Source organism: Clarias gariepinus, chromosome 12 (assembly GCF_024256425.1).
Source record: "Clarias gariepinus isolate MV-2021 ecotype Netherlands chromosome 12, CGAR_prim_01v2, whole genome shotgun sequence".
NCBI lineage: Eukaryota > Metazoa > Chordata > Actinopteri > Siluriformes > Clariidae > Clarias > Clarias gariepinus.
In genome coordinates this window covers 9,019,128-9,035,886 of record NC_071111.1, presented here as the reverse complement: position 1 = coordinate 9,035,886, position 16,759 = coordinate 9,019,128, and the positions used below count along the sequence as shown (strand labels likewise).

Sequence of the window (16,759 nt, the reverse complement as noted above, 5' to 3'; positions counted from 1 at the left end):
TATACAGGGTCGTGGGGGGCGGGGTACACCCTTGACCCTATGGCATGACACATTTACACGCTCATTCCCGCACTATGGGGAACACTACGGGGAGCACAAATTTGGGAAAGCGGAGTACTCGGAGGGAACCCACTAAGCACGATTTAACACCACAGTGCCAACCACTATACCACCGTGCTGCCTACATAATTTGGTGTTTCTGTTCAATTTTTTATGATTTAACAGTCTCTTTCATTACTTCTAAACCTAACAAAAAAGATTTAAGGAGTGCTATAAAGGATCTAAATTATATAAACTCCCTGGGGAAGCTTTTATGTACAACAAGATCTGTACAGTAAGCTGAACTCTGTTTAGTTAGCTAGGTTTAATATCATGGAGAGGTTTGGATACTGTTAAAAAATCTTTTAAGTCAATTAGTTGTTGAACTTAAATAAAAAAATAAAATTCCACTTTTGACAAGTGCTATATAAGTAGAGTTTTACTGAAACAGTACTTATAATTTGTGGAAAATGTTTAAGACAGCAAGCTACTGTAGCTAACAGACTTAATTGAACATAATATAAACATATTGAACTTCTATCACTTCAGCTTCCTACTAGTAAAAATCTAAGCTAGATTAATTTTCATTAACTAGCTAGTTCATTTGGATGACAATTGGGTAGACCATGTGCAAGGTAATTAATATTTTGTTTATCTATTCTGCTGTTGTTTTGATGGTAAAAGTGTGAAGATTTCAGCTATTTTTAATTATTTGTTAAGCATTGAGCATTAAATCCAATATGCTAATTAAATTGCATTTAGCTAATTTAGTCATTCAGCCTCCTGTCTTATTATTGTGTTGTGCGGTCCCTCTCGCACACTAGCATCTATTTTCACACACACTTTGACATATATAAGGGAAAAGTTTAGTATATTAACTGCTGTAGCCTTTGCATTGGACTGGAGAAAGAGAGAGAGAGAGATCTGAAAAGAAAGATAGAGCTTGGATGAGGGACAGGACATGGAAGGTTTAAGGAAGATGTGCTAGGTGAGGGAAACTTCATCACTCCTGACAGTACAAAACACATTTATCATCTAATGCTGGGAATTGCAGCCAGCCGTCCAGTGGAGTTCTGCCATATCCACCGAAATGGGAAAACTTTATACACCATGTGGGTATAACCATATTCACCCAGGATGCCTCTAAAAACAGGAGGAAAGCTTTTTATGCATCTGTCCTTTTTTGGAATTTTACAAAACTAATGGACTGTTGCAGGTAAGTCAATTTTTCACCCTTATTTTTCTTAGCTTGTGTCTCCATGCCTTGTTCCATGTTTGGTTTGGATGGCTCATTCTTTTTCATATTAAAAATCTTCTCTTCCAGAACATTCTGCACAGAATATCTGCTTTCTTGGTGTAGCGTTATTTGTTCTCATATCCCTCCTGGTTCCTTCTTGAGCTTTCAGTGATTGCTAAATCTGAGGGCATGTACAGTACAACCCAGAAGAGCCATCCAAAGTCAGTTTCTGTGCTTCTGTGAATTTTTAAAAATAATTAAATTATCTATTTGTCATCGTGTGAGTGTATAATGTTCCAGAGAGACGGCATGACTAAGTGGAATAAGGGTTAAATAGTAGTTTTGGATCTAAAATGGATAAACGTACTGTATGATATAACATATTAGAGTGATTTGAGCGGATTATCAGAATGCTTCAGGGTGGTTTTTTTTTTTTTTTGATACTTTGGCATCTCTGCCTCACAGGAAGGGCTTCATTCAACCACAGCATTGTACATATCCCAGACAAATCCACATTCATACTAAATTATTATGTGCTGAGTGCCAGAGCTTTAAAGAGGCTCATCTGATGTCACATTTGCTACACTGGAAAATGAAATTGCAATGCTTTTTGTGAGGTTTTATAATCTCTTACTTCTCACTGTTGATGTTTTGTTATATGACTGAACTGTTCCCTGATTCTGCTGATTACCCAACACTGGACTGATGCCTCCGTGTGGCTGTGCAGAGCCTGGCGGAGACCATCCACCTGTCCCCTGTCCTGATGCCTGCTGTACTACTCATCGCAGTCTTCTCTTTCAGCATCTGTGAAGAGTGACGCAAACGGCCACAGAGACCAGAAGAGGAGTGTAGAGACTGATCCCTTCCATCTCTATCTCTGTCTTTCTATCTATATTCCTCTCTCACTGTCCCACCAGACCCCCGCTGTGGTCTGCGTGAGTAAGCTGTGCTACTGTATGTGGGTCGAGTCCTTCCCCTGTCTGTAGCATTTCTTCTTTAGATTTTCCCTTCCGCTTGTAGTGTTTCCTCACAGGCTCCTTTGCTCCTCCCGTTCCTCCTGCCCTCTCTGGTGAAAGTTCCTGATTGCCTGTCTTGTCTGCAATTTTAAAAGGGTATTAGAGAGAATTACTGCTGAAAGGCAAATAAAGTCTTTGAGAACAGATACCTCAATTGCAGCCTGCATCAAGGTCAGAAAAGTAGCCAATCAACAAACTAGCTCCAACCCTTGCCTGCCCTTTCTTAAAGCACCTTGCCAATGGCCTGTCCTGATCCTCGACCTTTTCATCAAGCATGTCATTCCGTAGCCTCCAACAAAAGAATTTTAATGTGACTAAACGACATGATCTTGCTCCACTGCACCTTAAAATCATCCTCTACTTCCTGTTTCCTTGTCATGGTAATTGCATGTCCTCTATCCTCTACCCTCTCTACTGTCTCATACTGTCTGTTTCATCCGTCCCTGCCTGCTGTTCTTCCTAATAACTCATTTGCCTGCATGAATATGTGTGCAAATATTTTTTCTCTAATTTTTTCCTTTTTTATTTGGTTATGTCTTCCCTTATGTATTGAACCAACGTTATTAGTAACCCTGATCTCACTTCAGTAGTGTCCCTGTTACGTTATAGCACTAGTTTATTAATTAATTATTTTATCCTGTTTTTGTTTTCTGTTATTTAGTGGTTGCTCCCAATCCCTAATTTATGGTCGTCCCTTATTATGGGCTGATAGTAGATGAATCCCAACCTCGGAAATCCCTGATCTTCCCCATTTCTTTCCCCCGAGTCTGTCAGAGAAGATACATAAAACACATACTGGAGGCTGAACAAAATTTCAGATCCCACAGCATTGAGGCAGACCTTTGTTTTGTTGATTGGCCTATTTTATGAGGCTAAAAATGGCCCAGTCATGTGCTGGTGCATCTGCATGCTTATTAACTATCTATACAATAGCCCCACCCACTTTGCTCAGAGAACCTAGTTTTCCTGCATTGACTTGATTGTCAAAGCCAGTTGTGATGTGTTCCATAGACAAACAGGCAACCAGTGCTGCCCCCAGACTTCATCCACCTCCTCTCCACCTCTCCTATTCGCATGTGATTCCACCCTTCCTCCCACCACAGGTTCCTCTCATGCTCTCCAACCATGAGACGGCACTTTTCTCCATTTCTTCCCACGTCATCTCATCTTCCTCTTCCTTCTCCTTACTTCACTCTTCATGTTGTGTCATGCTGTCCTATTTCTTATCCTCTCATAATGTAGTTTGTCTCATTCCATCTCTTTCATTTTTCTCTACTTCTCCTCTCTGTCACTGCGGTAATTGAGTGGCCGTTTGATATGGAAGACTGCAACGGCAGCATCAAATTGTCAATGTCAACGAGAACCCCTTCTTTTTTATTTCCCAAATCCCTCCAATTTTAGTTATCTCTTATATGTGTCCCTTCTTCTCATTTTTCATGACAAATTCCAAAGGCTGACCTCTTTTTTTTTTCCGGGAGAGTTTGACTTAATCTTCTTTATTTTTATATTCATTAATTTCATTAACACTCTAACAGGGTTTATTGGCGCTTTATTATTTTATTTCCGCAGCTTTTTGCTTCTTGGCTTTGGTGTGTGCTCAAACGCCAAGAGGGTCAGGCAGTGTAAGTCCGGGTGTCTGAGTTCGAGCTGACTGGGAGCAGGACCTCCTGATAACATGTCTATTTGTCCTGGTTTGTACACTGGGACAAACTGATGTGGCATCAGTCTAACCTGCTCTTCAGGATGCCTGCGAGCCGGATGCCCGAGGCTGGCTGGTCTATGGCAGGGCTGTCTGTGCGGGGCGATGGACATTGGGCTTCTAATTAACCTACTGCTCCCTGTTTGTCCTCTGTCACTTGTGTTTTAGAGAGAGATGAGGCTGCAATTGAGAGCTCTGAGTTCAATACCACGTCAGTAGCTGATGTGGACAAGCGGGTGAAACGGCGTCTACTTATGGGTAACTCCTTTCTTCCTCTTTCTATGTGTTGCCATGGCGCTTGTGCTTATTTCCTCTACTCTTTACTCTTTCTGTTCTTTGATTTGTTTTGTTCGAGTAGTTCTCCAAACCCCTCCCCAACCACCACCATTCTTGAAAGTTTCTGGTTGTTTCTGTGTTCAACAAAGCCTGAGAATAGACCCTCCAAACATGACAAGGTTCCTTCTAAACTTTCCCAAGCCTGCTCCCGACCTTACTTTATTCCCTTGCATAGGAAGAGTGATTACTTTTTTTTCTTAAAAAACCCTTTGCTTCTGACAGCTCCCATGCCATTCCTGTTGCATTTTTATGACCTTAACAAAGAACCAGTAATAATTTGTAGTATGAAGCCGTGTATCATTCGTTCATTAGTTTTTCAATATAAAACCAAAAATCAAAAAAACTAAAGAACCACTTGTTTTTTCAATATTTGTTTCCAAAACCAAAACAGAAAAAAAGGATAATGGTCTTCTTTTCCGATTTCTATTTTATAAAAAGTAAATCTGTTACACTGAACTGTTAACTCTGAATGTGTAAAAGCCCAGTGTTGCTTCTTTTATGTTGGTTTATATGCAGTTTTAAAAGGGTTACATATTTTGCTTACACATTTAGCTTTAGTTTCTTTATGGCATGGAAATTGCCTTTTTCTTTAGGTATAATAGTAGTAGTAGTAGTAGTAGTAGTAATAATAATAATAATAAAAATAATAAATAAAACAAAATAAAAGACATTACATGACGTAACACTGCTCTGATGAAAAAACAATGAAAATGGAATGTGAGCACTTTATGTTTTCCCCCCCATAAATTAGAGATCGGAAAACAAAAAACAAGCTATTATTCGTTTATTTATTTATTTTTTTCATTCTAAAAATAACTACTTAAGTGTTTTTCTCTCTTTTTATTTTTGGTTCTGTATATAAAAACTAATAAATGAAAAATACACAGATTGGTACACGTTACTTTCCATTATTTCTTTTTAGCATAGTAAGGAACACATTTCCTTTGTTCACTATATTTTTAAGGGTTTTCTGGGTCAACCATGATTGTCCATATCCTACTTTTTACTTTCTTGGACAAATGCAGTTAAGGAGCATATAATAAAGTCTCAAATTTAGTACAAAGTACAGTATTGCAAACTTTTACTCAGGGAGTCATTACGGATATAATCATTTGAATTTAGAAGCTCGTAAAGACCTACTGTTTTTTAGCCATATCTTTGACTGGGGCCAGACCACTGCTACTGTAAAGCCCCACTGTCTAAGAAGAGATAACAGAGGCTGTCTGTTTAAACTGTTAACACAAGGAATGGGATTTCTGAAAACACTAAGCGGTTTCTTCAACTCCTTAAACACACAGTTTATCGTTTACTTAGTCATTTAAAGACTACAGTATATCTGTGGCAGCCTGGAACACCCATTCACATTTTGATGTTTAGACATTGCTTACTATTTTAAGTTTTAAAAATATATGTTTTTCTTGGCAGGATGAGCTTCTCACATAACACAGACCACAGTGATTAGCCACTGAATGCAGTTTTTACTCTTACTGTAGGTTTACTGGTATAGAAAAAAAAAGTTAGTTATTACTTAGATTGTAACAACTTTAAACAGTCATTTCCTCACTAGTGACAGCTTTTCTCTTTCCTGAAGTTAACAAGACAAAGAAACACAGTTTGTCTTGCTACTGAGTCCGAAGACTTTTACAATTTAGAAACCATACTGAACATGCTGACATTGGCGACATTTTCCATTAATGTTAAATAAATGTATCCGTATAGAAAGATATTCATAATCACTAATATGATCTTTACAGATAGAAAGCAATATAATGCTTATATATAATGTATTTATTTTAAGTATTAGGTCCTGGTCAAATTTGATCTTAATCTATAGCATGTTTATTTCCCTCAAATATTTGTTCTTTGCAATATGTACACAATGTACACCTTTATGCATGGGCTACCAGACATTAATGTTTCAACTTAATGCCTCTATTCTCTCAGTCGATATTCATGTTACAGTTAAGTCATTTAAGACACATTGGACAAGTAGAAAAGGAAAATTGTGTTTCTCCCCCAATCTTTTCTCCTTGTTACTAAATTTTTTTTTTCTTTTAATATTATACATTTATGTTTGGCACGCTTTTTTCCCTTTAGCAGACCAGCCACCAACTTTCTTTTCTTGCAGAGTTTGAAATTACTTTCACCTTCATGTTTAACTGATGCCATTTATTGTTAAAACAGGTATCTTTGAAGGACCAGTCCTCCAAACTCTCTATGCACAGTTCATGTTTTTTTTTTTTTGCTCTTTCTTCTTAAATTGTGACTTTAAATGATTTAAAATGGGAGTTAAAATGTTGTACAAAATAAAGAGCAAATGTTTTCTTAATATAAATAATGCCTAGTTTTTAATATGCAGTACTTAAAAAATCACTGCGAGAAATGTGATATGTGAATTAATTTATACATTCTTTTAAAAGTCGGAAAATAAATAAATAAATAATTTTAAAAAGTTAGTCAGTAGATTTTCCTGTGGTGTAAAATGTAAAGGATCAGCTCACCTCTAGGATACACATCCCTGTGCATTAACTGTTTCTATAGGACAAGCCTGTGATTTGAACTTTTGTCAAAACTGCTGCAGTAAAATATTAATCAAACCTTACGACCAATCAGATTTAAGGTTTATACACATTTATTCCTTGCTATAATTGCTCTAAATTATATCATTCATCCAGGGTTCTTTTAAAGAGTAGAATGAATCTGACAAAGCCAAGAGTCTCTTTTATTTAAGGCACCTCTGCTGAACTTGGCTGCTGATGAGTAATACCCACGTCCAAGTTGGAAGGGTTTGATTTGCCCACTTCAAATGCAAATTGCTCTCCGTGCTCGCCAAACCTCTCAGAGAACCACTTCACTTGAGCCGCATTCTAAACGTTCATCAAGAAAAAAATTACCAACTTACTTTAAACTTAGTATACACCATCTCATTTTTTTTTACTAGTCATTAATGTCCTAAAAGGTACTTAGTAGTGATTTATGGTGATGTTTCAACAAAAGCTAAGTTGGCACTGCTAATCGAAACCAGATCAGTCAATCAGGGGACCATAAAGTGGTTTATAGTGGTTTCATCACTTTTAAAGCCTTTCATTTTATTTCTTGGATATTATGAGTTTATCACACAAATATGCTGGATGGAATAATGCTGTACCTCAGGTTTGTGTTAGAGTTGACACTCTGCGTTCCCGCTTCAGTTTATGCTGCTGTCATAGCCGCGGCCAGCAGCACTAGGATGCGACCAATCCTGGCAAATTTAACTGGAAACTCCGCGTCAGTGGAAAAGTCTCCTTCTCTGTAGTCATATTAAAGTGCTGAAAGAGAGAAATGGGGGAGGCAGTGGGGGAGAGGATTTATTGTTCATTAAGGTAAATGGTGCTTCTTTTATAGTTACTTTCTTGGTTTGGTGTAGTGGTTTGGATTCAGATTATTATTTGGATGTGATTAAAGTGAGTACTATTAAAGCAGCATGAAAAATAATACCTAGCAAATAAAGATATGGTCATGGTGATCATTATGTCATTATAAGACAAAGCATACTCTGCTAGTTATTAACTCAACGTTTATGATAGGGGTATACATACAGTGTTATTTTTTTGTGCATTTTTCAACACTAAATTAATGAAAAACATGCATTTAACCACTGAAAATGTGCAACAAATTTAAGAGTTTTACAAGAGTTTTTGCTGATTATGGCTGCATTTCACGCTTAAATTAGTAACAGGATTAAATTTTATTTTTAGAATAGACTTAAGAAATATATATAATGACATACAAACATAGATAAACAAATTGTGTTGATCTAGTATTAACTTGGATATTAAACAGGTTTTAATGATTTACTTATTTTATTTTGTTTATTAACAGAGTAGTACATTCTAGGTGACCATATTCTAATTGAAAACAAGGACAACAAATGGACAGAACTTCCTTTTTTTCTGACCATATACATTGACATGATACAGTACAACTTCCTGTTTAAAAAGTGACTGGTAAGAATTTCTAAATGTTGCATAGGAGTGAACAAGTTTAAGTAACAGGGTTGAGAAAATTAAAAATGTAATTAAAAATTAAATATATGACTCAAGAATAAAAGTATCTTACAAACATGAAATAAAAAGATAAAAATAATTAGATGCAAAATATTCCAAATGGAAACGTCAAAACAAAATTAGATTAATATCCAGCAATATAGCATGACCTCGAGTGTGATAATGCTATTATACAACAGTTATACAAACAACATTTAAAATCAACAGATTATGATTTTTTTGTTTATTTAAAATGATAATTATTATAATCAACCGTGACTGCCGGATGTGGCAACCGAGAGTTAATGTGATTACCTAAAGTAAAAGTAGTTTTAATTTCTTACCAATACTCTGCAGCCAAAATAAGAGGAGAATAAACCATGCTGGTGGGTGACAGTCCTGTAAATCTGGTACATTTATCTTTATATTTCCATTAGAATATCAGCTCTGGTGACTTTCTGGTTCGGGGGTTGAATTCCAAATAGTGTTAAATGGACAGCTAGTGCACTAGGATGTACATTCACTTGTTCAAGGAGTCTTGTGTAAGAAGCTACAGTAGTTAGCTTTAAAGCTTGGATTAGGCAGAAATAAAACAAAGCAGAGGCAATTTGGAATGACATATGGAATAAGCAGTCCATGTGTTGTTTAAGATGGCATCATTTTAAGTGTTTATGTCGGTTTTGCCAGGTACTGAAGCTTCTCTCCTCAGTATGGCAGACCATACTGACCTACAGTACCTTCACCCATGCTGTAACTGACAGTTAGTGTAATTAATCATTGAAATTATAATAATTACACCGCGTTCCAAATTATTATGCAAATTGGATTTGAGTGTCATAAACATTAAATGTTTAGTTTTTAAATTAAACTCATGGATGGTATTGTGTCTCAGGGCTCTTTGGATAACTGAAATGAATCTCAGACATGTGTGATAATTAGTTTGCCAGATAAACCCAATTAAAGGAAAAGTACTGAAGAAGGTTGTTCCACATTATTAAGCAGGCCACAGGTTTCAAGCAATATGGAAAAGAAAAAGGATCTTTCTGCTGCAATGCCTTGGACAAGGTATAAAAACATTAGATATTTCATGAAAACTTAGGCGTGATCATTGTACTGTGAAGGCATTTGTGGCTGACTCAGCGCACAGACAGGTTCGTGCAGATAGAGGCAGAATGAGGAAGGTTTCTGCAAGACAAATTCATTGGATTAAAAAAGCAGCTGCTGAAATGCCATTACAAAGCAGCAAACAGATATTTGAAGCTGCTGGTGCCTCTTGAGTCCTGCGAACCTCAAGATGTAGGATCCTTTAAAGGCTTGCAGTTGTGCATAAACCCACTATTCGGCCACCCCTAATCAATGCTCACAAGCAGAAATGGTTGCAGTGGGCTCTGGCATACACGAAGACAAGTTTTTAAACAGTCTTGTTTACTGATGAGTGTCGTGCAACCCTGGATGTTCCAGATCGATGGATGGCCACCATGTCCCAACAAGGCTGCAACGCCAACAAGGCTGCCAGAGTCATGTTTTGGGCCGGAATCATGGGGAGAGAGCTTTAGGGTCTCTGAAGGTGTGAAAATGACCTCTGCAAAGTATGGTACGACAATGCACCATCTTATGCTGCAAAGAAAACCTCTGTGTCATCGGCTGCTATGGGAATAAAAGATGAGAAACTCATGGTGTGGCCACTACCTCCCCTGACCTCAACCCCATTTAAAACCTCAAGCAAAAGATCTATGAGGGTAGAAGGTGGTTCACATCAAAACAGCAGCTCTGGGAGGCAAATTATGACATCCTTCAAGCAGAAACTGTCCAAAAACTTACAAGTTCAATGGATGCAAGAATTGTGAAGGTGATATCAAAGAAGGGGTCCTATGTTAAGATGTAACATGCCCTGTTAGGATGTTTTTGATTAAAATAGCTTTGGATTCAGGAAATATGAACTCCTAAAGCTCTGTTGTGCATAATAATTTGGAACAGTGCATTTTCAGTTTTTTATTTTTGAAATAAATATTGTTATCATTAGGTGGTTTGTTCAATAAAATTCAAATTATACCCTAATGGTTGATGACTTGAAAATTATACTGACTGTCATTTGCATGACTAATTATGAAAATTAGGGAAAGATATCATTTGCGTAATAATTTGGAACATAGTGTATATATAAGTGTGTTTGTGTGTGTGTGTATATACAGTATGGGATGCAGAGTGATGTATACAGTATAGTTAAATGTTGCATTGGTGTTACTATCCATGATCACTACTTGTGAAAAGCCTCTTGTTCTATCAGGTTGCTCGGTCAGACTGCAACTGTGTTATACAGTGTATCTTATATACACTATCTATATAAACACTATATACAGTACAACACAACACGATTAAGCAGGCTATGGGTTTAACACACAACAGGTTAGCTAGTTAGCTAATATTTGTGCACTTGTAACTGATTGATCTCGAAAATGTATTCTTTTAAAGGAATGTTGCTTTTTTTGTAGAATGATATGGTTCTGAATATTTGTGTGAACAGTCATACCCTTAGGCTATGCACATCCAGCTGTTACAGAATATGTGCGGTACAATGGCCTGTAGCAAGCTCGGCTAATAACAGGGCCGCTGGTATAAATCATTTAGTTTTAGAAAGCTTCTGAGGCTCTTTCAAACAACACTTTCCTGCTACAATCTTTACTTCCCTTCTGTTTTCAAACTCAATCTTTGAAAGATTTAGCTTGTGGATCTCAAAGGTCACCTCCACATCCACACTAGGGTGTGTAAATTAGCGAAACACCAGGATGATTCTATTAAACATTTCTTCATATCCTACACTATGGCCTTCTTGCCATTTACAGTATGCTTTTTTCATTCTATCCCTGGTGTAAAGTCCGCCTGCTTGCCTTCCACAAACGTCTTTCAATAATTTGCTGCAATTTTAGCCCTTTCCTCCTAGCAGGTGTAACTGGGTCAGGTTTGTAAGCCTCTATACTCGAGTCCAGAGCCACATCAATCCCTTGACCTTGTTGTAGTCATTTTTTTTTCAACATTGGAAGTATGCTTAATGTCATTGTCCATTTGGAAGATCCAAGCTTTAACTTCCTTTCTGATGTCTTAATATGTTGCTTCAATATATCCTTATAATCTTTCTTGCATCAGTCACTCTTGCAGCAAAGCACCCTAGCAACCAAATGCTGCCACCTCCATGCTTCATAGTTGGTTTGGTGTCCTCTGGCTTGCAAGCCCCTCATTTTTCCTCCAAACAATGATGGGCATTATGGTCAAACAGTAAAAATTTTTGTTTTATCAGACCAGATGACATTTCTCCAAAAAGTAAGATCTTTGTTTTTAATTTGCAGCTGCAAACCATAGCAGCTTTTCAGGTGACGTCAATATCAGTTTCTTTAGCCACCAACATACATACTTTTGTACATGTTATCTCAAATGTCTTCACAAGGTCCTTTGCTGTTGTTTTGGCATTTCTGAGTGGTATTATACCTGTGTGGTCACATGGTGTTTATGTTTGTAAAGATTAATGTAGTACTGTCAGAGATTTAGAGATCGTTCCCAAGGATGAACCTGACTTGTGGAGGTCTACTTTTTCTAAGGTCTTGGATAATTTCTTTTGATTTTTTCCATAATGTCTGTCAGACATTGAAGAGGCTTAGACATATGAAAATGCAGATTAGCAGATTAGAACAGGAAGAAGGTTGGTCAATGAGCAAACAGTGTAACGGGTATATCCAAAATCCAAAGAACAGAGAACAAATATCTAAAAGGTCAAATATCTAAAATAGCCAAACTCAAGAAAACTAAGACTTGGTAAAGTCAGGTGTGACCAACAGAGATAATTGTAGTGCATGGTGGCCAGTGTTGTAGGCCGTGATGTTGTGGGTAACAGATTTTGAGGCAGACTTCAGCTGTGTTATGACAATAGCATACTAAACCAAGACATACTTGGTTTAAAGGTAGGCTTTATAAAACATGCAGAAAGGTGCACCCCCAGTTGACTTTATGATGTTAAAAGCTTCTAAAGCCATGATGTCATTTTGTTTTGGAATCTTCCAAGCAGTTTAAAGGCCCAGTCAACTGAATTTATGTAAACCTACACAATATGCATGATATAGTAAATTATAAATGAAATGATCTATCTGTAAACAATTGTTTGAAAAATGACTTGTGTCATGCATGAATTACAAATATGTCCTAGCCGACTGACCAACGTTATAGCTTTGGTAACATGAAGCATATGTAGTGATAAACAAAATCAGTTTTAGTAACGTCAACCTATTTGTATGTTACAGTAACTTCCGACTTCAACTGTATTTGCATTACAAACAGGGCTATGGAACTAAACCTGCTTTGAACGACGATACATATGAAAAACCCAGCAAAAACTGCTGAATGTGTAAGAACACATGCTGGTTTCTTTTCTTAATAAATGCTTTAAAGAAAGTGACTTAAATTTACGGAAATGAGAAGTGAGATGGTCTGTTATCTTGGCCCATACATTTACATTTAGGCATTGGGCAGATGCCCTTATCCAGGGCGACTAACATTTTTTTTATTATTATTGTTTTAAATCTCATTATACATCTGAGTAGTTGAGGGTTGAGGACCTTGCTTAAGGGCCCAACAGGGACAACTTGGTAGGCATGGGATTAGAACCTGGGAACTTCAGAACAGTAGTCCAATGACCTTAAGTCTTTTGACTTAAGACAGCAGAGAGATGAGAGGGGAAATAAGGTTGCTGCTGAGGTTATTATAACCCTATAAACATAAACAAACAATTTAGAAATTGTATCCTTAGGCACTTTTTATCTGTTCCCATTTCTTTAATTAAATCTATATTATTTAATTTAATATAAAAAATTGTGTAGTCTAAGAAATTTGCATAGTGTTGTATTCGTCGAGCCATAATGACTTAACTAAAACTTGAATAGTTGTATAATTGAGAGAGCAACAAAGTGAAATCCGAAAATAATCTAACCATGTGTTACATTTTTTAGGCCAACTATTCACATCATCAGCACCAGATGATTAAATTAACAGTGCATTATTAATATCAGAATGTTTTACAAGAATAGGCTCAAAAGGAAATTTTGGACTCTGGACCCAGAGTAGTTGCACTTACTCTGCTGTATGTAGTGATAGAGGATGAGCTATCATTCACTGCTGGAGTGTGAATTTTTCTAAAGTACAGTATATGGTAGAATGCAAACAGTGCCAATTAGCAAAAGTTAATTTAAGCAAGTTTCTCTCACTTAAAATAATACTAAAATTGTACTACACTTTATTAAAAAGATGGTTCTACAGAGGTTCCATAGGGGTTCCATGGATACGTTTAGATTTCTATATTTTATTCTATATATTTATTTATAGAATAAAAAAACATGTCACGTCTACTGTATATCAAATATTCTATATCAGATGTTAAATAAATGCCTAAATACACACTCGCTAAACCTAAAAACTAAAAGTATTTCTAATCTAATCTAAAGATTTTACAAATTTACCTGTACTAGATCATGTATAGTCTGAGAATAAAGCAAACAGAGATTGTGCTTAATTGTAAAAACCTGAAATCAAAAGAACACTTAAGAGTTCTAGAGGGAACATTTTTTAAGACTGAACATCATAGATATGGCATTCTTTTTCTATTGCATGATTTCAAAATGTGAAAATGGGTATCTAATGAAAAGTCATTAAGTGCTATTCTAGACATGGTATCAGGCCACTTTTTTTTTTTTTGGATTGTCCAATTATGCAAACATACTGTACTTGTAACATTCTCCAGTTTCTTTGATCATCTTTGACTAGACTGTATTTATAATTAACTAGTTTGTAATTAACTCTCTTGCTTCTTCCTTTAACTTTCACTATTTCTTTTTTTCAGCGTAAACTTCACCTTTTTTCCACAGATACCTGGGATAACAGACTCAACCTTAACCTTTTGTCATCAACAATTAACTGTATCATAATATTTATATATTATATGGTTTTTCCCAATTTTATATTTTAATTTGATAACATTGTGTCTTTTTTTCAGAAATTAATCTCTATTAGGGAAGTTAAATGAATGTACCTTTTAAGTCAAAACTGAATGCCATTAAATGTGTTTAATATGTTCTACTTGGAACTGTTTCTGAAAGAGAAGCACTCTGTCATAGGGTTCTACATAGACCAGAGACAAACTGAAGAACTCTTTAGAATGATGGAGAAAGTGTTAAATTCTAAGAGTTACATTTTAAATGTAACTAGAGAACTAGGGGAACTATGATGTCTGCATTAAGGTGTACAAGTCAAAGTGGATATCCCTCATAATACTGTTTGTGTGCCCCTAAGGCTTATTCTTTTGTACGTCATTAACTGCTGTAGCATGGTCAGTGCTGTTTTGGAACTCGAATTTAAATCTGGTCAGGACTACACCCCGGATGGGATGCCAATTCATCTCAGGGCATTTTAGAGAAGCTATTCCACCTATTGGCATATTTCTGGGAGAAGAAAGAAATGGAGAGTTTGATGGAAACCATCAGGGATGCACAAATAACGCAATTTCCACAAGGTCAATTGCCCAAGAATCTAACTGGTGAAGAATGATGAGGTGGTGGCACTAACCATGCATAACCATGCATAACCATGTCCTAAGGATTATCCATACATCTGTACATAACTTATGTTGACAAGATGCTGGCATGCTGAATAGGCTGACAAAGAAACAACATATCTCAAGTGCAGTCGATATTTTCTCAAATGTACCTTCATCTGTTTGCATAGCCGTTCAGGTCAGGAAGCTGAAGGAGATAAAGGACATCAGCAGATGGTAGGGAAAGTAAAAGAAATGTAACAAACATTTGACTCCTTGGTAATTTGGAAATAAAACACCCAATATATTTTAAATAAAATGTAAAAATACCCTAAAGCTATATCTGCTTAGCAGTTGGTTAGAATTTTTTTTTTAGTACTGTCATCTATGAATATGTAGATTTCATTGTGGTGCCAAACCTGAAAAGGAAGCATTAGCTCTAGCCACCTTTCTTTGGGAAGAAATTGACCTCAAGGGCACACTGGCAAAGACAAAACAGCTCTGTTTCCAGGACACCAAGCCAGCAATGCACATATGTTTGTGTTTCACAGGGTCCAGGTGCAAGCCATGCATCCAAAACTGGACCAAGTAATGGTGGTCTCAGAAATGCTGGAACTGCCTTGCGCTAGAGAAAGCACCTAATCTAGGAGTTTGGCTAATTCAAAGTCAAGTTTGAAAAATTCCTGGAGAGTGTTCATCATGATCTACTTACTGTTGGTAAAAAAAATGAGTTAGTGATGTCCTGCACAGTACATATTTCCAGGCACTTTGCTTATCGGGGTTTTTGTACAGCTCAGACACCCTTTGTGAAAGCACCAAGACAATGTGTCATGCAGGAATCTCTGTTCTTAGAAGGCAACGTAACAGAAAACATTAAAATTAAAGGCAACAGCATGACCTATATACAATGAAACCATGAAACCATTTATTGTCAGATAAATCTTGATTGATTTACTTTATCTTTATTAAAGACAATGAATTTTTGTATAAAAATCTGTATAGAGTATTCTCGAGGCAAATGTGAGGCCATCTGTCCGACAGCTAAGGCTTGGTTGAAATTTCATCATGCAACTAGACAATGATCCAAAGCACACCCGTAAATCAAAATAGATAAAAAGAAAACAATAAAGGTTTTGGAATGGTCTAGTCTAAGTCTAGACTTTAACCCAGTTGAAATGCTGTGGGAGGATCTTAACAGAGCTGTGCATAAGCAAATGCCCAAAAACCTCAATTAACTGAAGCAATGTTGTAAAGAATAATGGACCATAATGATGTCAGAGACTGATAAAGTTATACAGGAAGTGATTACTTCAAGTTATTGCCGCTAAAGGTGGATATACAAGCTGTTGAATTATAGAGGTACTTAGTATTGCCCATAGGTTTTTTGGTTTTCATTTTGGCTTCATTTTTGTTAAATAAGTAATGCCACGGTGTGTTCGTCTGAGGTTGTATTTGCCTCTGAGACTTTGGCGTTATACCTGAAGTATACTTCTCCATGTGCAGTTTTTAAGACATGTTGACATGTTCACATGTATTTTGCAGACCTCGTCTGCCAGCTCTTCCTGGAGTGTCTCTTTTCTGAAGGAATTCATGTTAGTGTTTCTTTGATCAACTGCAAATTGTGTTCACCAAAGAATTTATACTTTGTGTTTTGACCATATCATGTTTATAGTAGTATAAATCACCCCTTACACACATTATACTACAGTACATGGCATAGGCAAAATACTGTTGTCTAGTTCCAAGGCATGTCATGGCAGTCCCATCACAGGTAGCCACTATGAAATCTGGCTGTTAGTAAAATTGAATAAAATACAATAAAATTAGTAAGATATG

The 16,759-nt window shown here is 36.5% G+C and overlaps 1 protein-coding gene across 2 annotated transcripts in view; it reads left to right on the top strand.

Annotated features, from left to right (window-relative positions):
- scube1 (signal peptide, CUB domain, EGF-like 1) overlaps positions 1-16,759 on the top strand; it is a 92,245-nt gene that overhangs the window by 51,680 nt on the left and 23,806 nt on the right. The window contains exon 7 of one of the 2 annotated variants that reach the window (XM_053508458.1): positions 4,160-4,249. The exons of the other annotated variant lie outside the window; for it this stretch is intronic. Coding sequence (XP_053364433.1) covers positions 4,160-4,249 — 90 coding nt within the window. The remainder of the gene's footprint in view (positions 1-4,159; positions 4,250-16,759) is intronic. 2 annotated transcript variants of the gene reach the window in all.